The sequence below is a fragment of the Misgurnus anguillicaudatus genome, chromosome 4 (assembly GCF_027580225.2).
Source record: "Misgurnus anguillicaudatus chromosome 4, ASM2758022v2, whole genome shotgun sequence".
Taxonomy (NCBI): domain Eukaryota; kingdom Metazoa; phylum Chordata; class Actinopteri; order Cypriniformes; family Cobitidae; genus Misgurnus; species Misgurnus anguillicaudatus.
This window is the reverse complement of record NC_073340.2, coordinates 19,574,085-19,598,070: the sequence shown is the minus strand read 5'-3', so window position 1 is coordinate 19,598,070 and position 23,986 is coordinate 19,574,085. Positions and strand designations below refer to the sequence as shown.

The window sequence follows — 23,986 nt, the reverse complement described above, 5'->3', positions numbered from 1 at the left end:
ATGTATGGTCTTCGCAGCGCTGCTTGTAGTCGAACACACCTACAGACACGCGGGTAGAATGTCCGCTGGGTGGCAGCTTGAGTGCAGGCAGATGGGAATGGGAAGAATGGGAGGAATGGGATGTGATGGGATGGGAGGAGGGGAGTGTTCACAAATCACACTGTCCCTGTCCGGCTGTTCGGCAGACACGCGCTCGCAGAAAACAAAGAGGCAGAGATGCGCGTGGATTTACCGGAGAGAACAATGAACGAGCAAAGACGAGCATGACGTTTACATTTCTTTCTGTCATTTCAAAGAAATGCATTATAGCATGTCATGGACGTCTGTAAGGTGTCTACAAACTGTGTTCATGTGTACAGTATTAGTTTCAGATATGGGGTTCATGCGAATGTAGTTATTTTAATTTCATGAAGAAGTTGCTCTGGACGCTTTTCAGAAATTGCTTTTTTCTGTATGGATTATATGAGGGAGTGATTCATATGTGGTGAGTAATCTGGTGTAATATGCATGCATGTAGTTCATGTTGACAGGATTTATCATTGGGAAAATATGTGTTATTGTGTGTAAATGTTTTGTAATAAATGTTATTGGACTATAAAATCACTTTACGCAGACAACAGTGTAAAATGTTTAATTTGGGTATTTTGTGATTTAAAACAAAAAACACAAATGTATGTGGCCACCACTGGTTGTAGTATACAGTAGATACATTGACTTTATTTCTGACATTTTGTCACTGATCAAAAATAAATATGTTAGGTGATGGGTCCCAACAAGTAAATAAATAACAAAAAAAAGAAAATTACTATTGACAGTTAATTTCCTTGTTAAATTTGTTATTTTACGTGCATTTCATAATGACTTTAACACATTGGGCATATTTTCTATCATAACTTCCTATTGTTGTTTAGTAGTTCATAACAGGAAAGGGCAGGAGGATATTTCAAGTCAATCTCAAAGCTGTTTATATATTGCAGGGGAAGTATTTACACATTTTAAGAAAAACTAAAGTGACCCGCATGGGATTCTCGGGTGTCCTGTTGCTATAGGGGATGTTTATATTATAGTAAAGTTTGAAATGGGAGACAGAAATATATATTCAAAAAAACAATCACCCTTCCAATAATACCCATTATTATAAACCATAATATTTCACAACATGGGAAAGCATTACTTTCTTTCAACCAGGCGAAACTTTTATTGTGTAATTTTAAGCCTTCTAAGGTTTGGATTATCAAAACAAATACAAACTTGACAGACCTGCTGGGTTTGTTGAGGGGTGTCGACGGGATTAAGTGACGCCAAAGTTCAGCGTGACTGCAAAAGGAAGCCATGACTGAAACACCCTTTGTTATCTAATATCCTCTTGTTATAATTTTGCAAAGTATTTATATAAGCAGTAAACCAAAAATTATATACACCAATAGATCATGCATTTGAACATATTTTAGTGTGGTACTAAATGTAAACATGTTGCTAGCTGTGTCCATGATTGTGTATGCTCAGCAAACTATGGTATTTCAGCAAAGAACCAGTTCTAGCTCACATTTTAAAGAAGTCTGAGGGATGCCTGTAAGGGCAAAGTCCGATGCAGTTAAACCTGTACTGTGTGAAGGATTTCCAGCATCGTATAAAATGAGTTATTGCTTAGTACAGAGATCACATTGACTTCAGTGACTCACTAGCTGCACATATATATATATTCAAATAGTTCTGTGGACACACCTTTACCATTTAAGGTTGCAATAATAGTAAATTTGTCGCATTGTGAAAATGAAAGAAAATTTAAATGACCTGACGTTAATAATGTTGCTTTATTCACGCAGATTGACGGCCCTCAGGGAGCATACTGCCTGGCCTTATACTGTCCAGGTCGGATTAGTTGAAACATAAAAAGCAAATAAGATGTCTGCTGCTCCAGGGAGTCCACAACTATCTCCGAAGTCTGAAATTAAACCGAGACCACGAGTTCCTACCAAGCCCTCAAATAGCACCTCAGAGACATCATCTGCAGAAACCACAGCCTCACAATCTTCTGGCAATGTAAAAAAGATAGTGGATATATTCAGCCAGCCTGAGTCTAAGATTCCATGTGGAGGTATAGCAAATATCACGCGTTTGGAAAAGAAACCACAGCAACCTCCTACAATTAAGCCGAGACAAAAACCTATAAGTTCTTCCCAGACCAACGCTGCTAAAGATGCACCTCCTTTACCTCCAAAGACGAGGCAAAATCACAGTGCCCAGAAAGAGGTTGAGGAAAACAAGGAAGCCTCTGAAGCAAGTAGGCAAGACGGAGGCTTGGCTGCTGTAATGACAGATGGAGACCGATCAGGTACAATGCCTTTAGTTTCATTCAAAGGAATTTCCTCTGGAATTTGGGTTAGGCCTGCATGATTTTGTCTATATCAGGAATTTTCATTCTCAAAGTTCAGTCACAAATATAATTGTAGAAACTAACTCGAACACATGCACACCTATAAAACAAACACTTTTAACAACCTTTAACAATGTTAGATATGCAAAACAGCATTCCTTTAATCTTCCTGGTGTTTTCTTCTAATGTTGGTAGTAATCTTGTGGGAGGAAATTCTTCTTGTACTACAAATTACATGTTTGCCTTTTTGCAATATACTTTTGAAGGTAGCTTTGAATGTGAGCTGTTTATGATATACATCTAGTGTAGCTGATATTTTTGCATAATTTATCTAACCCTCAGTGCAGTTCAGAATCATTTTACATGAACAATAGTTATTTTTCATGTAAACAAATCATCATTTAGGCGTACAGTAGATAACAGATCAGACATGCCTTGTGTTTATTGTCGGCCAGTAAGTGGATAATCAGTTTTATCATGGGATTGTAAAGTGTGTGCGGCCTTCTGAACCGAAAGACAGATGGGACGTGTAGACGGGATGAAGCAACTTCCCCCATCCCTCTGGAACAAGTTAATTAAATGTATATATCTAATGTAGGGTATTTAAGTAATAGGAAAGGAAGTAGGGGTGATTTCCGGAACAATTTAAAAGTTGTACTATAATAAGCACATATTGTAAAAACATGTAAGAATTGCGTAAACTTTTGGACTCTTGCCTAATATAATGCCACCTCCTTTATTTGTGCAGTATAACATTTAACACTTACATAATACTAATGTAACATACTAATTTAAAGTAGTTTTAAGGTAAATACAGTGCCTTTATTTGGATTACCGCAGATCTTATACTAATAGTCTTGCTAAAATGATAATTTTTATATTAAAGTATTATTTATAAAAAGGCTTTATTATGCACTGAAAAAAATGATTCATTGAATTTAATCAATTTTTTTTAAGGTAAGTGGTTAAGCTACATTTAAACAAAAGTTTTATATTTTATTTTACGTTACTAATCTTTTTTGTTTAAATGTTGCTTAAATAAATTGATTGCAACCACATAATTGATTAAATTCAATGAATCATTTTTTTCAGTGTGTTGCTAAAAATAATGCTATTTTGTGTATTTGATGTATGTGTTCACGTGGTTTTAGTTCTAAAAACCACATTATTTTCCACATACCGTACTTTATTGTTGCTCCACCTTTCTGAAACGGGTCAATTTCTAGAAAGCTTGTTGTTCTGAAAAAGCATAGTGTGCTCTGATTGGCCAGCTATCCAGTGCTTTGTCATTGGCTGAATACCTCAAGCGTATTCCGGAAATGTCCTTAACATATATGGAAGATTAGCTCCAATAATATTAGGGTGCACAATCTGGGTAATTTTTCCCATTGAGGTTATTGATGCTAATATTGCGATGTGCGGTTGCAATTATAATAAATGGTATCATGAGTCAACTTGATGGGTTTTAAGGAAAATCCACACACAGTTTAGTGATAATGCTAAAATGTGTATTTGTAAAACTAGAAATGTTTTCGAATTGCCACGTGATGTAGCAACTGCTCAGTGTCAGTAATCCTAAATCCAAAATACCGCCATACAAGAGAAATAGAGATTTTTTTTTTAGCTACCAGATCATTGTCAATCTCCTCTGCATCCATCTTTGCTCTGGTATTTCCGCGTTGCGCACACACAATTGATGACGCACGCCACACACGTGCATGCCACACATGCACTGCCTTTTTTGTTAGTTTTTCTTTCTTTTTTTAAACAGCAAGGAAAGTCATCAATCTGATTGGTAAGGTAAGGATCCTAAAAGATAAAACCATGTCTGAATTTGTGATCGTAGAAACGACATACAACACGCAATACTCTATACTGCTCAAAATTAATGTTTGAATCATGATTTGAATAGCAAATTCTTTAAATTTGAAAACATAGACTTTTGTGTTACTTTTTCTTACTTGGCTGAGGCTTGATCTCTTTCAGGCCTTGCAGGTGTTTTTTATGATCGCAAAAATGTCAAGCTCTGGCCTGCCATCTCTGTTTTTGACTCAAACTGGTCCCGCTCAGGCGCACAGAGTGCGTAACTCTACGTTAATGTGTTCATGTTAATTCAGTACATGATTTTATTTTTAAATTGAATTGATTAAACAGAAAAGTAACTCATTATTTTTTTAAAAAGTAACTCAAATATTATTGTGTAAATTTATAAAGTAATGCGTTACTTTACTTGTTACTTCAGAAAAGTAATATTATTACATAACGCGCGTTACTTGTAATGCGTTACCCCCCAACACTAATCCTTGCGTTCATTGTAGTCCAAGAAAAGAAATTTCGGTTGGAGACGATAACACGCATCATCATAAACTTTGAGATTTGTAACTTTGCAGATCAATAACACGTATTAACACACACTTACACCCCAAAATAAATGTATTATCACAAAAAGGAAAATAGGAAATAAATTATAATTTATATTAAAGGGGATGTCAAAGTACTGTGATGCGTTCCTGCAAATAACGCTTTCCTGATGAGTTTTTACGGTAATCTGTAATTCCGCTATTATCCGCTAGATAACTCAATTTACCAAATTTATAAAAAAACTAAAGCAAAAATGAATTTTTAAACATTTTAAACTCCATTTATGTTTTGATAACCATCTGAATCATCTGAAACAAAATTCCTTTACAAAAATGCAGCTTTTTGCTTAAAATTTTGTATTTTTGAAGAAACCTATATTTAAGAGATTATAAAAAGAGAACAAATGAATATAGAATGCAATGTTTTTTTCCCCGTTTTGTTTGTTTGAAAGCAGAGGCTCTGTTTTTTCATTTGATTTGTATGTTTATATATTTATAGAAGAAAATTTTCCTGGAAGGCATTTTGTGAAACTTTTATAAAAAAAATCACAAACAAATGCTGGCGGGCAACTTTTTTTTAAAAGGCTGGCGGGGAATGAGTTAAACTGCCATTTGAAAGCATCAGAGAAATTGCATAAAACTTTTATATAATGTAAAGTGAGGTAGTACAACTGTTTTCTGAAAATGCTGAGGTGGTATAACTGTTTTTACGGTTTGTTACTGTGTTTTGTTTTATTGCAGTCATAATAACATATGCCCCACCTTTAACCTGCCATGTAATTTCACATTTACTAGTCCAGTCTTAAGGCGACAGTGTCAGAATAGCGGATCACTTTAGTCAAATGGCACAAGGGCTAAAATGAGCATTTAGTAAGATCAAGCTAAATGTATTTGAGACGGTCGAAGAGCTGCGAAATAAAGAAGGGGAGGAGGGGCCATCGGAGCGCAAAGGTTCTGTACAGAGGTTGACGGCACTGATAACAACAGGTTCAAAGACTAAGGTGGAACCTAAATCCGGAAAAAAACAGGGAACAAAGAGAGAAGTTAATCTAAGATCTACTACTGCAAAGAAAATAAATCCTTCAAAGTGATTGTTTGCAGTAGGGCATTGACATACATAATTCTGCTATGCAAGAGTTCAGTCAGTCTTTGTTTACATTTATGCACTTTTGCAGACACTTTTACTGATAGTGACCTAAAGTACACTCACCTCTTTCTTTTTTATTATTATGTGTGTTTCAGGTATCGAACCCATGACCTTTATTTTGCTAACACAATGCTGAGCTACAGGAACACTTAGTTTCCATTTTATTTAACTAAATCACAATACAGCTTTAAATAATTCTTTATTATTTATTTATTTATTTATTTATAATATTATTTATTATTCATATTAATTAAATTGTCTTTAGAGAAGGGTTGAAAAGGCCGAAAATTAGGAGGACTAAATCTTGGGAATAAAAGTGTTTTATGGCGAAAAAAAAATGCACAATGAAAATCACCCTCAGTGAGTTAAGGCTGCATATTTTTCGAGTGCTTTATTTTTACTGAAAAGCTGCACAAACAATAGTTCATTGGTATTACCAGAAAGCCCTAAAATTCTACCCATAACTCTTTTTTAGCTCCTGATGGAAAAGAATGTGGTAAACGGGATTCAGAACGGAATTCAAGCCCTCTCCCAGAGCTTCAGTGTGAGAGTAATTGCGGCTGCGTGTGTCATCTACAAAGGCCTGGCATGAAGCTTGTATGGGTGCCTGTAAGTGAAAAAGAGGATGAGGTTGAGGATGATGAGGTTGATATTACTGGGACAAATCCTGAGACACAGATCAGCGACGTGGAGGATCAGAATGAAAACAAAGAAGAGACTGAAGCAGAAGAACAGGACCATCCAAAAGTAGAAGTGGAGTCTGCAGTTATAGATGTGAACAAATGCGAGGAATCTCTTACTAAAAAAGACAAGTTTGAGGAGACACGCAGCCTTATAGAGCAGCAGCTGAGGAGAAAATCAGACCCTGGACCTCCGTCAGTGATCACCTCTGTTGTCCCGTTTCCCTACACTCCTCTGAATGTCCCAAAAGGCCAATCTTTGGAGGAAGAATCTGAATATGAAATGAACCTGGACGTGGTCACTCCAGCCAGACCTCCAAAGACCACTGGAACAAGCAAAAACTCTCCTCCACTCATTCCTCCTCGAATGCCTTTAGACAACAAGTGTCCACCTCGGCTTAGTCTGCTACAGCCTCCAGGTCCCCCTGCATCACCTCTGATGCCCCCTAACAAACGCACCCCACCTGGCAGTCCTCGACTACCAAGAGGTCCACCACCACCAGTCAAGACCTACGAGAATACAAGAAGACTAAGTGCTCTTTCTCTGCAGTCTACAGGTGTGTAAAGGCATCTAATTGTGCATTAGATCACATTATTAGATATATAATTTATTGTCGGATGTCCTGTATCACATTACAGAGGTAAACAAGTTTATGCATCGCACAGACATTTGTTCTTAATTGTTGTTTTTTTCCCTGCCATCAACAGATGAGACTGACTGTGCAGGGACTGATGAGAAAGCATGTGGATCCAACGAGAAGTAATTTAAAAAAAAAAAACTTTGTCATCAAACATTTATAATTTGTATTTAATAATTTAAATAATTTTTTGCATTTCTATTAGTGGTTGACCCAAATGGGTTTTTAATGGCTGATGCCAATACTGATATTCAGAAAGCACTATGGCCGATTGGCTGATATGAGGCTGTTATTACACAAATGTAATTACAGTAAATGGGAGACAAGATTGTTGAAACTAAATAAACATTTGTTATTTATAATATTTACTTAATTTTTTTAAAGTACTTATTATGTTTGGAGCGATTTGGTTCAATAATAAGTATCTCTTTTTTATTGGAGTTGAGCATAAGAAAGTTATGTGCCATCCAGTCACGAATATCGCTAATGCAGTCTGTTAGCTTAGAGAACTGGTGTGTTTCGCTAGGATGTGACGAGATGTAAAGCTGGGTATCATCCGCATAGCAGTGAAAACTGTTTCCTGATAATGTCTCCTAGAGGTAACATATATAACGAGAATAGGATAGGGCCTAAAACTGATCCCTGTGGTACGCCGAATTTAACCGAGGAGTGATATGACTCTTCCTCATTTACATAAAGAAATTTCACCACAATCAGATGTTAAAAGGAGGTCATTTGTAACTCTAAGCAGTGCTGTCTCTGTGCTATGGTGGGGCCTGAATCCTAATTGGAACTTTTCATATCAGGAATTTAGTGTTTTTCTTAAACACTAAATTCAAGAAAAATTTGCTTACCCCATTGGCAGATTTTTTTGCTTTTTATGCACAAAATCACTTAAATTTGTTATCTTTGGACTAAAAACTTATTTTCTTGGGTCGTTTTGTTCGTCTAGAAAAAGCATCTTAATTTAAGAATTTTTAGATATTTTTCCTGAAAACAAGACAAAAAAACTAAGAATTTATTTTTTGGAAAATAATTTTTTTGCAGTGTAATTTCTATGCTTTAATACTATACTGATAATAACACAATAATATTTGTCTTTGCCATCTATTTAGCTCCATCTCTAGACTTCCACGAGTCCCTCCACGTCGAGAACAATCTTTTAATTCGGATATTGGAATAGTTGAGGGTAAACAATTTTTGATTTTGAAGAATTATTCATGTTATTTCAAAACTTTTAATGAAAATGATCAGACATAGACTGTTTTCATTTTAATGTAACCTTTACTTAAATTGAAAAAAGGAAGGATACACAATAATGTCATCTTAATCTATTTTAATTTAGATTTCTAATTTGTCTTTTCCTTACAGAGTACTATCAGGTTTACACAAAAAGATTTATAATGAAAGAGATCAGGAAGACCATGTGTCGTGATGTGGAGGACCTCCCAAAAAGTTCAGATAAAAGAGCTAAAGGTTCCAATACCAGTCCTGCTTTAAAACTAAAACAGAGCAATTTGTGGCAGGACCAGCCACGGGTACGAGACAGTGGTGTCCTGGAGTCTTTAACCCCAGAGGACTGCAAGTACCAAGAGGTGAGCAGAAACCTTCACTAAATGTGCTACAGAACCCAGGATCTTGTGTTAAAAACCAGTCTTGTTGTGAGGCTTTAAGAGGAACCTCACAAAAATAGTAAGCACCCATTGATATAGTGTTTAATATTATTGGTGTAGGCTGCACACATTGTGCATATAGCAATACACACATCACAATGGTCTGCAATAGCTCAATCATTTTAATACTTCAAAAGGTTATGCATAGTCAGAAATTTAGGTTGATGCAGATAGCAGAGAGACCGGTGAGACAAAAGAGTGATAATTTCTTTTCCCAGAAAGAATGTGAAACATGTAAATTTCTGTTTTTAAATATATTTTATTATTTCAAACTGATTTTATGTAAACATAAAACATTATTGTATCTCTTATACCACGGGGCTGTTGAAGGCTTTATTCTGATTGGTTGATAAATGTTCTATATAAATGCATTATATTTCGTTAAACGCACACCTGACCTGTCGTATGTCTTAAAATAACCACCAGGTTGATATCTGTAGTTACCATGGTATAAGCCAACTCTGCTTTGCGTCATAACCGCTTTACCACATCGGGTGTGCATTACTTTCGAATAATTCAATGGTTCGTCGGCAGCTATTCCTTACATGATATAAGCACTTAATGGTGTTTGCCTTTTTGTAAAATCTGAATTATTTTAATAAATATCAAGATGATCAGGGTTGGCAAAACGATTAATTGCAACTAATCATTTGCAGAATAAAAGTTTCTGTTTAAATCTTATATGTGTGTGTATAAAATTATTTATAAATAAATACACATGCATGTATAATTTTAAGAAAAAAATCTATTTAAATATTAGGTATTTATAATTATATTCATAATATAAATTATATATAAATATACAAATGAAGAGTTTCGTTGCAAAACGAGATAAATCCATTTTTTAACATTTTTGTGAAAACATGTTTATTATTATGTTATCATGTTATTATTTTGTTTTATGGTGCTACTTAGCTGTATTTTTTAAGTTATGAAGGTTTAAATCAAAACAAAACAACTGCAGTTGCATTGAAATTAATTGGAATGCAGAACCAAAAAACGAGGTTTCTGAACAATTAAAAAAACGGTGGTTATCTCGTTTTGCAACGAAACTCTTCAAATATATTTACACATGTAAATATTTCTTAATATATACTTGCATCTGTATGTTTTTATATATACTGACTGACTTAATTATTATACACAGTACACACACATATATGATGCAAACAAAAACTTTTATTCTGCAAACGATTAATCGTTTGCAGCCCTAGAAGTGAATAAATGAAGACTACAGTGGATCTAAAATGTGTTTTTCTTTGCACCCAGAGCATGTTCGAAGTGATTACATCTGAAAGGTCATACTTGCGCTCTCTGCGTGTGCTAACAGAGCATTTTATGGAGTCAAGTGCATTAAACGAAACTCTCATTATAATGGACAAAAAAACTCTTTTCTCAAACACTCTACGCATCCAAGAGGTCAGCGAGAGGTAAGCGTTCATGCATGTATGTATGTATGTCTATATACATCCATGTGTTTGTATAGGAGAAAGATGTTTACAGTTAACAGAGGCGGACACTACTTAAGTATTTTTTACTTTCTACATAAAAGTCAGTTTTCAAGTATTCGTATTTTATCAGTGTTTTTCTTTGGAAAACATACATTCCAAAGCATATAATCATAATTTTTACTCCACTACATTTCATAATTTAAAGATTTTGGTTTACATTAAGCAAGTAATTTTTTTTACTTTTACTTACTTTTACTTAAGTAAAAAGTACTTTCGTACTTTTACTCAAGAAAAGTAAAAGTACACATTTTTATGTAATTAGGAATTAAATCAAATTTAAAGGATTAGTCCATTTTCTTAAAAGAAAAATCCAGATGATTTACTCACCACCATGTCATCCAAAATGTTGATGTCTTTCTTTGTTCAGTCGAGAAGAAATTATGTTTTTTGAGGAAAACATTGCAGGATTTTTCTAATTTTAATGGACTTTAATAGAACCCAACATTTAATACTTAACTCAACACTTAACAGTTTTTTTCAACGGAGTTTCAAAGGACTATAAACAATCCCAAACGAGGCATAAGGGTCTTATCTAGCGAAACGATTGTCACGTTTGGGATTGTTTATAGTCCTTTGAAACTCCGTTGAAAAAAACTGTTAAGTGTTGAGTTAAGTATTAAATGTTGGGTTCTATTAAAGTCCATTAAAATGAGAAAAATCCTGCAATGTTTTCTTCAAAAAACATAATTTCTTCTCGACTGAACAAAGAAAGACATTAACATTTTGGATGACATGGTGGTGAGTAAATTATCTGGATTTTTCTTTTAAGAAAATGGACTTATCCTTTAATATGCAATATAAAAGGAATACACAGTATGATTCAATGGTTTAGAATGTAGTGAACATTTTTTAGTAAACTAAATTTTTTCCCAAGACAAACACTCTGATAAAGTAGTGTCCGCCTTTGACAGTTAATAATAACTGCTGAAACGGCACTGCCTGAAGCCCAGTAATAAACTGTTCATTTTTATATATAAGAGATTACCACATGAATAAGGCTATTATGTGGTACTGCCATTAAGCTTGTCATGTGCAACATTTATAAATGATACATTTAGATTCGCTGAGATAGTAATTTGAACTAATTACAGTTATCATTAGCATAAATTATGAAAACCTTAATGGAAATGGATAAATGTATCATCAGCTTTTCAACAGATTTATTCTCCAGAAGTACATTGCAATGTCAATTTTGCCTAGTTACAAATACGTCTGTTTATTCTCATTGGACTATACTGTATATATTTTTTGCAGATTTCTAAAGGACCTGGAAGAGCGACTAGATGAGGGCATTATCATTACGGACATCTGTGACATCATCCACTATCATGCCCAACATAATTTCCCTGCGTATATTGACTATGTTCGAAATCAGGTTTATCAGGAAAAAACCTTCGCCACTCAAATGTAAGAGAAATCATGTGTTGCTCTCATTTGATAGCCTGTTTAAATGTATACATTTAATACTCTTAATGTCTATCACAGGCAGAATAATGCCCAGTTTGCGACTGTAATCGCCCATCTGCAGGAGTCACCCAAGTGTCAGCGCCTGCCATTAATATCATTCCTTTTGCTGCCTTTCCAGCGAATCACACGCATTAAAATGCTGCTAGAGGTGTGTGAACAATACATACTGTACCTGTATAACAAAATCTTCTTAGTAACACCCATGTTAATTTGCTTTAGTGAATTAAACTTTTGGGAACAGTGTGATTTGAGAGTATGAAACAAATTTTGTAATGTCACAGTTAATGCTTATTTGAAATAAGTAGTAATAAGCATTATTATTTACTGGACTGCCTTGAGAATACAGTATCATAGTTTAACACGATACTCTACAATTATACATGTGTTGTAAGTGATTATAACCACAGTTAACCACAAGTTATCCAGGTATAATCAACAAATTTTTTTCATCAGAACATCCTGAAGAGAACGGCTGTTGGGACAGATAAGGAACAAACAGCATCTAAAGCTTTGGACTCGGTGTCTAAGGTAAACATCCCAAAATGAAACGGTTAATAATGCATAATACATCTTAGCTGCCGTTTCATACTCAGTCACCACATACTGGAGTCTATTGTTCCCAGAATAGCACATTATAGAAAGGAAGACTATAGGAAAAAAGAGAAGGTGGGGGGATTGCATTGGAAAACAAGAACCAATGTAGGTCAGTTTGTGGGGAAATATGTTCTTAGATTCAGTGAAATGTATATAAGCTTGCCATAGTTTTATTTTGGATTTAGAGATAACTAATAAATTGAATCTTATAGCATTAGGGAATTAAAAACTAGGGAATTTCAATTTTCATGGAAAACAGGAAAAATAGCTTTTATTTTTAGTTATGATACAGTTAAATTTACCCAAATTTGTAGTAGCTGTTTTACTGTGTGTGTGTGTGTGTGTGTGTGTGTGTGTGTGTGTGTGTGTGTGTGTGTGTGTGTGTGTGTGTGTGTGTGTGTGTGCGGTGTGTGTGGTGCGTTTCAAGTGTTGTTGCAAAGGGTATACTTTTTTTTTAAATACATTTACAGACATTTCTAAATTTCTGTTTCTGTTTGTCATTATGGGGTACTGTAAATTGTAGATTGTGAATTAATAAGAAACAAAACTTAATTTTAACAATTGTAGCATCATGCTGCAGCATAACAAAATAGTAAAAAGTGAAGGGGGTCTGAATACTTTTTAAATGCAGTGTATTTATTAATATTAGTGGTCAAAACTTTGGAACACTTGACTGAAATGTTAACTAATCTTAAAAATAATTTAATCTGAAGGAAAAATATACCTGTGCCAAACAGATCAATTTCTGTTATTAGTAAACTAAAATTTTATTTTAAATTATTATTTTTGAAACAGAATATTGAAGCAAAAAGGCAATCGAATGTGAACTCGAGTATAACAATATAAATATAACAAGAGTTTTGATTTCGTTGCTTTTAGTCACCAACATAATTCCCAGTTACATTTGTGTTATGCCATAGTTTGGATGAGTTTATTAGTATTTTGTAATGTGTAAAACACATATAAATAAAGAACGAGTGTGAGTTTCAAAACCTTTTAACTGGAAGTGTATATAAATGAAGTGCTCAGGTGCAAAAGTTCTAAATGCCACCTCCATCAATCATGAGATAATGATATTGACTGTATGCTCTTGGCACATATTATGCGTTCATCAAATAATTTTGTTTCAAATTCGCTTAATCCTGACGTCCTCAGACTATTCAGAAATACAGATTTGTTGGCAGAATTCATTTAATGGACACTCCACTTTTTTTTAAAATGTACTTATTTTCCAGCTCCCCTAGAGTTAAACGTTTGATTCTTACCGTTTTGGAATCCATTCAGCCGATCTCCGTGTCTGGCAGGACCACTTTTAGCATAGCTTAGCATAATCCATTGAATCTGTGACCATTAGCATTGCGCTAAAAATTAACCAAAGAGTTTAGATATTTTTCCGTTTTAAAACTTGACTCTTCTGTAGTTACATTGTGTAGTAAGACTGACGGAAAGTTAAAAGTTGCGATTATCTCTAGACAGATATGGCTAGGAACTATACTCTCATTCTAGCGTAATAATCAAAGTCTTGCTGCCGTAACATGGCTGCAGGAAGTGCAATGTTATTACGCAGTGCCCGAATATAGTCCCCTGCTATTGAAAGTTACCAAGGGGACTTTTTTCTGGTGCTGCGTAATATCATATATAGGAAAAATATTGGTTACTCTTTGGTTATTTTTAGCGCGATGCTAATGGTCTAATCAGATTCAATGAATTATGCTAAGCTATGTTAAAAGTGGTACCGCCAAACCCGGAGGTCAGCTGAATGGATTCCAAACCGGTGAAAATCAAATCTTTAACTCTAGGGGAGCTGAAAAATGAAATTTTCGAAAAAAAAATCGAAAAAAGTGGAGTGTCCCTTTAAATGTCTGATATAAAATGCTCATTTACAAGAAGGTTTTGCATCTGAGCTCTTAACTAATATACTAATAAATAAATATAAAATAACTAAAAGGATTAAATACAAATAATAAGCTATAGTTATCATATTTTTCATGGCTGTTCTTGTGTTTTCTCTCAATCTTACAACACACACAGATCATAGAGGAATGTAATGTTCAGGTGGGAAAAATGAAGCAGATGGAAGAACTCATTGAGATTAATGGCATGCTGGAGTTTGACAAACTAAAGGTGAGCACTTGCTTATTTGTTTTAATTATACAGTTAATTTATTTATTTTACATATATTTAATTTATTTTTAAATAATTTCTTCAGGCGGTGCCAATAATCTCCCAAACACGTTACTTGGAGAAACGCGGAGAGTTCCAGGAAGTAAATAAAATGGCAGGATTCCTCAGCCTAAGATTCGCTCCCAAATTCGCTTCAGTCTACCTGTTTCTTTTCAATGACCTGCTTGTTATTGCAAAGAAAAGGTAGGAGGCTAAAAAACCTGTCTGTGTTTATGACATGACTCAGGGTTTATCAGGGTTACATAACAGTATGTTTAAAGTAAGCATGTTTCTGTTAGCATGTGCTTTTACTGGACGTGATCAAATATGTTTAAGTTATGCTGTGTATTTTAATCAGACTTTTCACTTGTTTCTTTATCTCTCTCCCTGTGTTGCAGTTCTGAGCGCTATGTAGTCCTAGATTATGCTCATCGCTCCCTGATCCAGGTGCAGCTTTTGGGGGAGGACGCATCTGTTCCCACCCTAGAGAACTGTTTCTGTCTGAGCCTTCTGGAGAATCACCAGGGACGCCATGTGGAGAAACATTTAAAAGCACTCACAAAGTGAGTAAAATACAAATTAACCTCATACTTTTTTATTTTACTCCTCCTCACAATGTTTATACGCAAATGTACTTGAAATGGTTATTTCTGTTATTTGTATGATTTTAACCCTTGAGTATTACGATTATCAAATTAGCCTGGAAATCAAAGAGGTAAAGTAAACTTGACAAAGGCTCTTCTGCTGCATTTAAGGATGTTTCCTCTATATCTCCCCTCAGATCTGACCTACATAGGTGGTTGGCCGCATTCCCGAATCCCAACGATACCCTCAAAGATGAAGAAGAAGTCATATATGAGGACTGGGGTAAGTGAGGGTGTTTATTTGTCAGTTGATCATGATTATGCATGTTTGTACTTGCCTGTAATTTTGTTTTTTCAACATCTTATCCTACATTTCTGACTCACTCCTATGTGTGTGACTTTGTGGATCAGATTGTCCTCAAGTGCAGTGTGTGGAGCAGTATGTGGCAATTCAAGCAGATGAGATAAATCTGGAACCTACAGAGATTATCAATGTCCTACGCAAAACCAATGAAGGTGAGCCTGTCAATCACCTTGACGTGTTAATTGATTCATTCATTAATTAATAAATATATTATTTTTTAATAAATCATTAAATAATTTATTTAATCATTTTTAATAGTAGCCCAGCCCACAATTTTCCCTCTGTTTGCCTTCTTTAGGATGGTATGAGGGAATGCGCCTGTCAGATGGACAGAAAGGTTGGTTCCCCGCGGCAAACGTACTGGAAATCACCAATGAGCACGTCCGACGCCGTAACCTCAGAGAGCGATACCGTGTTATTCAGGCCGCCAGCATTATCTCCAGCAAGAATTCGACTCTGCCTAAAGGAAATGCATCCTAGCAGACTGGAAATTCCTAAAATAGGAATAGTCTTTTAAACTGTTGAACTTCAATACAGACATTGTATCGATGAAAAGTGTTTTTGATGTTTTTCAAACATCCTTTTTAGGATCAAAAATGTCATTTGGAATTTTAAACCGAGAACGTGGGAATGTCAACACTGTACTGTATGGAGTGCACTTGTATAACACAAAAGCTGCTTTGGCCCGTTGAACAAATATTTTACTAAATCTATTTTAGATCTACCCATTACGTTGCAATGTTCAATTGTTTTGTTGAGGATCCATATATGGAGTGTGTGTGTGTGTGTGTGTGTGTGTGTGTGTGTGTGTGTGTGTAATGTTTAGCACTTGTTTTAGGAAAGTCAAATTACTGAAATTCCAGATTAGCAGATGAGGTGAGCTAAATGATGCAGCATAGTAAAAATATCACATGGTGACACATTCCTTGTAAACCTGCATAACTAGTTTTTCATTTTTAATTGTACACATTGAATGTGTACAATTCATCTTGTGTTGACTAAACACAAATGCTGTTGTGCTATGGTACATTTAAATGGGATAGGTTTTTAAGTTCATTTGGAAAACTCAACCAGAAAAGTACTGTACATATTGTTTTATAGTGACAGATAAACAAGTTGTCCTGTTGTGAGTCATACCAATAATTACATTTTAGAGAATGACACACTCTACTGTGTGTACTTTCTCATGAGATGTAATACACTTTATGCGAGACTGTGTGAGTTTGTGTGAATGTACCGTACCACATTCAGTTTTGATATGTGAAAATGTTAAATACAGTAATTAGTTTGGTATCCTGGCTGTTTTATGCCTCTTTTCTAATCTGGAACTTTTATTCTTGACACTTGAAAGTCAATAAAATATGTGCGCCTACGCTCCTTTGACTTTGACGCCATCTAGTGTACACAGTGTATTGATGCATTCATTGTGATGATACGGAGGTAGAAAGTAGAGAAATAATGCAAATACAAGCTTGCTACATATGGAGACGTAGGCAATAAAATTAACCTATTAATGTAATTATGCCCTCTTTCACGACCTATGTATTTATTTATTTATTACTTGGCTTAAACGTATAGAAAATATATTTGATAAAGACAAGGTAAAAGATGGATAAAGTAAAGCAAACCCTAAACATATTATACATAATACATCAAAATATGTATTATGTACTTAATATAAAATGCTTTTTTTAAAATTATTTACTGACGGATAGCATGTAGGCTACTCATTTATAGGTCGTGCTTTTATTTTGATACCGAAAGCTTCCGGCTTTCGTTACATGTCATAGCTGAGAGTTGCCGCTAGAGGCCGCGTCGACACAAGTTCTCGCTCTTGCGGAATTACTCTTGATTACCTGATAAACTCAAAGATGGCTGGCCGGGTGAGTATTTCTTTATGAATAAAGTTGCTTTTAGTCGCACTTTAATAATTCATCATTTTGATACATTTTCATCGTCAACAAAGTTTCATTCAAACGCGTTGTGTTGATCAGTGAGCAGTACACGTCATTCACATTCAGCGTACCGGAAGACGAGTGCAACATCGCATCTCATGACTGTTTTAGTGGGGAAACTTAGTGCAGTGTTGTAAACAAAACATTCACGGGGTATTTAACGTTTTAAATGACGAAATACATTTTTTACTTTCTTCGAACGAGTGTAAAAACTTTGTCACAGCGGGCGTTATATATTTTTAGCTAAGTTACTGTCAGATGACTGAATCAGATGATGAATGAACGTTTATTACAATAAAGTCATGAAAAGATGCTTCTGAATATTGCCCCTCTTATAGGCAGCAGGACTTAAGCAATACATCTGATTAATAAACATACGGAAGGCATACTATCTAAAACATCTTAGTTTGTTTTTGTTTATGTCAGCATTTCTTGTTTGTGTTAATGGTCTATAATTTACCAGGTCCAGAAGATTAATAAGAAAACTAAGAACACGTTTTCGTTTTGTATTTTTCATATTAATATTTTGCATTATAAATGATCTTACCTACATAATAATTAGGTGAACATATTTAGTGAAAAATGCACATGAATTGCACACTTGGTTTGTCCCTACATAGTCAGGGGCACATGAATAATATACTGTTAATTAACTACCACAGTTTTGAGTTTGTATGAGATCTACATTGTCTAGTGCATTCCTATTCATAATTCATATGAATAATTCATATAACGCTTCTGGTGCTTCTAATATCTGTGTTTGGGTTGCCCATGTCATGTTTACTTTATCCCTAAATGGTTTCATCAAGTCCCTATTAATGACTAGATGAATTATGAGGTCACCTATCTCGTCCATCAAGTTTCAAGCTTGAAATGCAGGAACGAGAACAAACACCTTTCCCATTAAATGATCATTGTTCCCCTTATGGCACACTAAGTATTTGAAGCATCTGTCTGCCTAATGCAGAATGACAGTAATGGAAGTGAGTGGTTTAGGAACTGGGAAAACCGTAATCTAAAGATCAGCGTCTGTTTTCTTCATCATTTTGTACAGCATGTAACCCAAATCATCTACAAGTCTGAGACCTGAAGTGGTTTGTTTCTGTATAACTGTGGTTTGTTTTAAATTAAAATGATATTTCAGAATCTGTGGTTTGCGATCACTTATCACCTTTTTGTTTCTATGGTCTTCTTATTTTTCTGTCTCTTGCAAAGGTAATGAAAGCAGCGAGATGTCCAACAGATGAACTGTCTCTCACTAACTGTGCGGTTGCAAGTGAAAAGGACTTTAAAACTGGACAGTGAGTATTTGATTAGAAATAAGATCTTTAAGATGAAATATAACCAGTGGCCAAATTTGACAGTTGCCAAGCACAAAATATAAGTAATAAATTGCTGGTAACTTTATTAGAAACGCAACAATGGCAGTCTGACCATAACTGTTTTTGCATGTGTTGAAAGTCACGTGAATGATTCAGATTTTGCTAATTTTACAGACAAATACTTATGCAAATATTTTTTTTCTGTAGAGCTCCACGTCAGCCACGTACCGGTCAAAAGTTTTGAAACTTTGATATATTTATATAGTTTTTCCACATTACAGAATAATAATAAACTCGTCCCAATTATGGCACAACACTAATGTAACTGTGGGAATTATGTTGGGGACTAAAAGCATTCAAAATAAATGAATCATCAGTTATACTCAGTCAAAACTAAGTTATAATTTATTATCTGAAGTGCAGTCACCCTTTGCCTAGAAATTGCAAAACCGTACTTGTGTCATTTTATCTAGAAGTTTCACAAATTTTGAAGAATATTGAAGGAGTTCACATTTAATCTGGGCTCTTATTGGCTGCTTTTTCTTCTATATTCAGTCTTAGGTCATCTATTTTAAAAAATAATATTTTTATTTTTTTTTTAGTTTTCTAATAACACAAATTAATCTGTTTGGCACATCTATATTTTTGTCTACAAAAAAATTCAAGCATTTAACCATAAACTTTACAGATGAAAAGATTTTTAAAATCATAGTTAACGTTTTAAGTGTTTCAAAGCATTTGACCGGTAGTGTATGTTAAAGTAAGCCACCAAAATAAATATAATCACACAAATAAAACAGAAAATGAAAACGTAATTCAATAATAAAAGATATATTTTTAAACAAAAAAAGTTGCTAAGGTATATATGCCTGTGTATACATATTTTTTTTTGTATATTATGTACTTGTGTATACTGTGAATGTCCACAGAAATGTCTAGTGTGACTATGTTTAATGCTGTGTATATTTCATGTTATCTTTTAAACATTACTATTTGTACCTGCACGCTCCTAAGAATTTCACTTACCACATCACTTCTGCTGCTGCTGGTGATGTGACAAAAAAGGGTTTAACTCTTAAAAGAACACTCTGGCTTTTGGGGACTTTAGTTTATTCATACCTTTTTCATCTCTGTGCATGCCCTAACTCTGTCTGACGCACCCACCACTAGCCTAGCTTAGCACAATGACAGGAAGTAAATGGCTCCAGCTAGCATACTGCTCCCAATAAGTGACAAAATAACGCCATCATTTCTGATCCTCAACTCTTTGCTCCTCACCACAGGGCCTCCCAAGTAGCAAAGTGTGTGTCTCATATGACCTTGTTATTTGTACACGCTATACAAATGACTATACAAATCACAACATAAAAATAGGAAAATGTTGGCATTATTTTGTCACTTATTGGGAGCAGTATGCTAGCTGGAGCCATTTACTTCTTGTCTTTGTGCTAAGCTAGGCTAGGGGTGGGTGTGTCAGACAGAGTTAGGGCATGCACAGAGATGAAAAGGTATAAATGGACTTATCTAACTCTGGGGGATACTTTGAATAAGCTAAAGTCCCAAAAAGTTGGCGTGTTCCTTTAAATAAAGATAATGTAGATTTATACAAAGACTGTTAGAATTAATTTGTGTAAAAACCTTATGCTTTTCTCTCAAGGCATGTAATGATTAAAACCACACCCACTCAGAAGTTCGTATTCACCGTAAAAACCCACCCAAGCATTGTTCCTGGAACCATTGCCTTCAGTCTACCTCAGGTACACACCATTCACTTTCATCGTTGTACTACGAAACACAATATGCATAAAATATACATCTATATAACTTTTCTGCTTTCTGACTTGTAGACAACCAAATGCATACATTATACTCTCTTTAAGCTTTCTATCGAGTTTCAAAAGACATGGTCCTGTTTCTGAGCTTTGGGACAGTGTGCTATTATCAGCTGTCCAGCATGCTGTTTTCTTAATGTCTGTCACTTGCATTGTTTTTTTCCTGCTTTCCCTTCATCCTTTAACTTGGCAACAGCGAGGCTTCTCAGGTACAACAGTGACTTTCTCACATTGGTCTTATTTTATGGCATGATGTGATATTGAATAAGCGCGATAAAAAGAGATTGGAGCCAAGAAATCTCATGTCAATTTTTAATCAGGCTAAATGCCTGTTCAGTATTAATGTGCTGTACAATAAGGCCATCTATAAAAAAGAAAGTTAAATAAATGCATTTGTGTTATGTTTAGCAATAGAATTTTCCAAATAATACCCAAGTGGTATATGTCTAGAAGTAGACAGTTTGAAAACTAACGGTATTGCAACATTACAACTCTGATGCAAGTAAACAAAGTTTCAATATGCTTTATGTTTTTAGAGAAAATGGGCTGGACTTTCACTTAACCAGGATGTAGAAGGTACGACATTTACACAAACTATTCTCATAATACATACATTTGCTTTGGTAATATTAAATATAATAGACTATGATAAAGTTGTGGTTAGGATATATAGATGATGAGAAGATAAATCAGGTTCATATATTCAAGAATCAAGTTTGTAATTGTCACATGCACAGTTATAACTGTATAACTACTAGTAATAAAGTAGTAGAAATTTAAATCTGGCTTACTCTGTAGACTCATACTGTGACAATACGTATTGAATTATATGAAGTATATACTACTATATCGTTAAAACAGTACACTCTATATAGTATGTGTGGGTGCAGTATGAATACATTACATAAAGGCATTATATACATAGACGCCTCATGACGTGCTGGAACGTAATCCCGCGTCGCTGCCATATTGGTTGGGTCCCCTCACTCTACACTAGCACCAGAGTCAATCGAAGGCAATGGAGTGCGAGCAACTATACAAACTACCGGCACATCCGGGAACTTGACTGTAAATTTTGTCACCGCCCCTTTATGGGGGAACAGAAACGGACCTTCCATTGGCTTCCATTCAAAATAGCGGAACAAAGCAACGTTTTTACACAGCCGGCAGGCGTAAATAACTTATGAAATCACTCAGATTAAACATGTCGAGTATTTATCTGTCCACCCTGCCTGCCATAGAGCGCGAAAGATACATTAACACATTTAATTTGGTCAATATAAAAACATGTCCCTTTCATTCTAACAGCATCAAATTTGTGTAACAACGCCATCCAGTGATTGCTGGAAATATCGCTAAGCCAGTTAGTTGTATGGCTGGATGGAAAATTGCACTTATTACTCTAAATATAAAGACATAATATATAAATACAAAATAACTTTCAAATACGAAGTAAAATCATTCACTTGCTTCCCTGTTGACTCGATGAGGTACGAGTAAATGTCCGGGTAAGACACCTCTGGCCAATAGGGAGCGTTGTTACACAAATTTGACGCTGGGAGAATGAAAGGGACATGTTTTTATATTGACCAAATTAAATGTGTTAATGTATCTTTTGCGCTCTATGGCAGGCAGGGTGGGCAGATAATTATTCAACATGTTTAATCTAAGTGATTTCATAAGTTATTTACGCCTGCCGGCTGTGTACGAACATTGCTTTGTTCCGCTATTTTGAATGGAAGTCAATGGAAGGTCTAGTCTGTTTTCCCCCAAAAGTGGGCGTGAACCTGTTCAGAGACATTCTATGACGTTGCGCCGGTTGTGTGTATGCCTGTATTTTTTGCAGCTTAAAAATAGCTGATGCAGTATTGATACCAGATTGCATGGGATTACCTTTCACAAGTAAGATTGAACAGAAATTTTTGTTATTTTACCATTTATTATATTATGTCATTGTAACTAACGTTACTTACGCATAACCAAAACATGTGAAAATCCGGTAATAATTCGGTGAGTTATGATTACTGTAGTTGGGGATACACCTTCCTCAGTAGAAATAAATGCAGGGAGGACGCATTGGGGACCCATCCAAGATGGCGGCCTCGCTCATACATCAGCTCCAATAGAGGGTATGCATTGACGTCACTTTTCCACATGACGACGCCGGAGCACGCCCTGTTGAGTGGCAAACATTCGACAAAATGGCTAGTTTTCATAGCAGCTGCTGCGAAAGTGCCAGTAAAACTGACTTTTATCAGCTTAAATTAAATTTAGTTGGACTTGATAGCAGAGGTGGACAATACTTAGTTACATTAGTTACATTTTCCAAGCATCTGTGCTTTATTAAGGTTTATTAGGTTTGTATAGGGAAAAAATTTACTTCACTACATGCTAAAACATATAATCATACTGTGTATTCTTTAATATTGCATATGAAAATTTATTTAATACCTAATTACATTAAAATTGTGTAATTTTACTTGAGTAAAAGTACTTTAATGTACTTAAATATTAAATGTAAACGTGTATTTATGAAATGTACAAATTATGATAATATGCTTTGAAGTGTATGTTTTCCAAAGAAAAATACTTGAAAAATACTTTTAAGTAGAAAAGTAAATAGTGTCCACCTCTGCTTTATAATGACCCTAGCAACTTATCAACCCACCTGTGGTCAGTGGATGTTGGCATGGACGATCAATTTACTTCTCCTTTCAGTGTTTTTTGGCAGTCTGTAAAACTGATAGCTCAGAATTCTTGTTAATCTGTTAGTACAGTCTATCGCACAACAGCTTTTTCCCATTTCAACACGTTTTCCCCGTGTTTTCGCTGATTTCACACTGTACACTAATTGTGCCGCTCTGTCTTTTGCCACTCAGTGGCCGTAACCACAGTCACTTTCGCCGAAGGTGACGTCACGTGCATACCTTCTAAAGGCAGCGTCAGTCTATGAGGCGTCTACGTATATAATGTCTATGATGTTACAGACATACTGCCAAGTGTTTGAGTGAATGTTCTTCTTTAAAAATCTTTTTTCTATAATATGTTTTGTTTGTATATCTGGTTTTATTTGCAGTCAGTGTCTATAACTTTGACTCATCAAGACAGTATGTGGGAACAGTGACGCTAGAAATTGACTTCCTGCAAAAGAAAAACACAGACAGCAACCCGTATGACTCCGATAAAATGGCCATTGAATTTATTCAGTTCTTTAATGCGCAGGCCTTTAGCATGGGCCAGCAGGTAAGAAATTAAAGACTTCTCAAGTTTATCTTCAGTTCAGACCGGACTAAGGGATGCATTTTTTCTTTTAAATAAA

At 35.0% G+C, this 23,986-nt stretch overlaps 2 protein-coding genes across 3 annotated transcripts in view; both read left to right on the top strand.

Annotated features, from left to right (window-relative positions):
* Positions 1–95: 95 nt before the first annotated feature.
* arhgef15b (Rho guanine nucleotide exchange factor 15b) lies at positions 96–16,952 on the top strand. The gene is made up of 16 exons (XM_055176376.2): positions 96–484; positions 1,827–2,335; positions 6,360–7,121; positions 7,273–7,324; positions 8,318–8,391; positions 8,574–8,797; positions 10,145–10,305; positions 11,641–11,793; positions 11,872–12,001; positions 12,307–12,381; positions 14,479–14,571; positions 14,657–14,814; positions 15,009–15,173; positions 15,392–15,477; positions 15,606–15,710; positions 15,857–16,952. Exons 2-16 carry the CDS (start codon positions 1,906–1,908, stop codon positions 16,036–16,038), a joined length of 2,850 nt encoding a protein of 949 aa, XP_055032351.2. The 5' UTR covers positions 96–484; positions 1,827–1,905; the 3' UTR covers positions 16,039–16,952.
* Positions 16,953–17,295: 343 nt separating this feature from the next.
* The window catches only part of nsfb (N-ethylmaleimide-sensitive factor b), a 30,336-nt gene continuing 23,645 nt past the window's right edge, over positions 17,296–23,986 (top strand). For both annotated transcript variants that reach the window (XR_008636977.2, XM_055176377.2), the window contains exons 1-5: positions 17,296–17,441; positions 18,729–18,814; positions 20,493–20,592; positions 21,204–21,243; positions 23,744–23,910. Coding sequence is in view for 1 of the 2 variants with exons in the window: in XM_055176377.2 (XP_055032352.1) it covers positions 17,430–17,441; positions 18,729–18,814; positions 20,493–20,592; positions 21,204–21,243; positions 23,744–23,910 (405 nt within the window). In the remaining variant the exon portion in view is untranslated. The remainder of the gene's footprint in view (positions 17,442–18,728; positions 18,815–20,492; positions 20,593–21,203; positions 21,244–23,743; positions 23,911–23,986) is intronic.

What these genes read in the sequence shown, in the direction of transcription:
- arhgef15b (XM_055176376.2), top strand. Translation starts at nt 1,906, where the DNA reads ATGTCTGCTGCTCCAGGGAGTCCACAACTATCTCCGAAGTCTGAAATT. An exon ending in GACAGATGGAGACCGATCAG is followed by an intron (nt 2,336 to 6,359) that starts GTACAATGCCTT and finishes ACTCTTTTTTAG; the next exon opens with CTCCTGATGGAAAAGAATGT. An exon ending in AGGACTGCAAGTACCAAGAG is followed by an intron (nt 8,798 to 10,144) that starts GTGAGCAGAAAC and finishes CTTTGCACCCAG; the next exon opens with AGCATGTTCGAAGTGATTAC.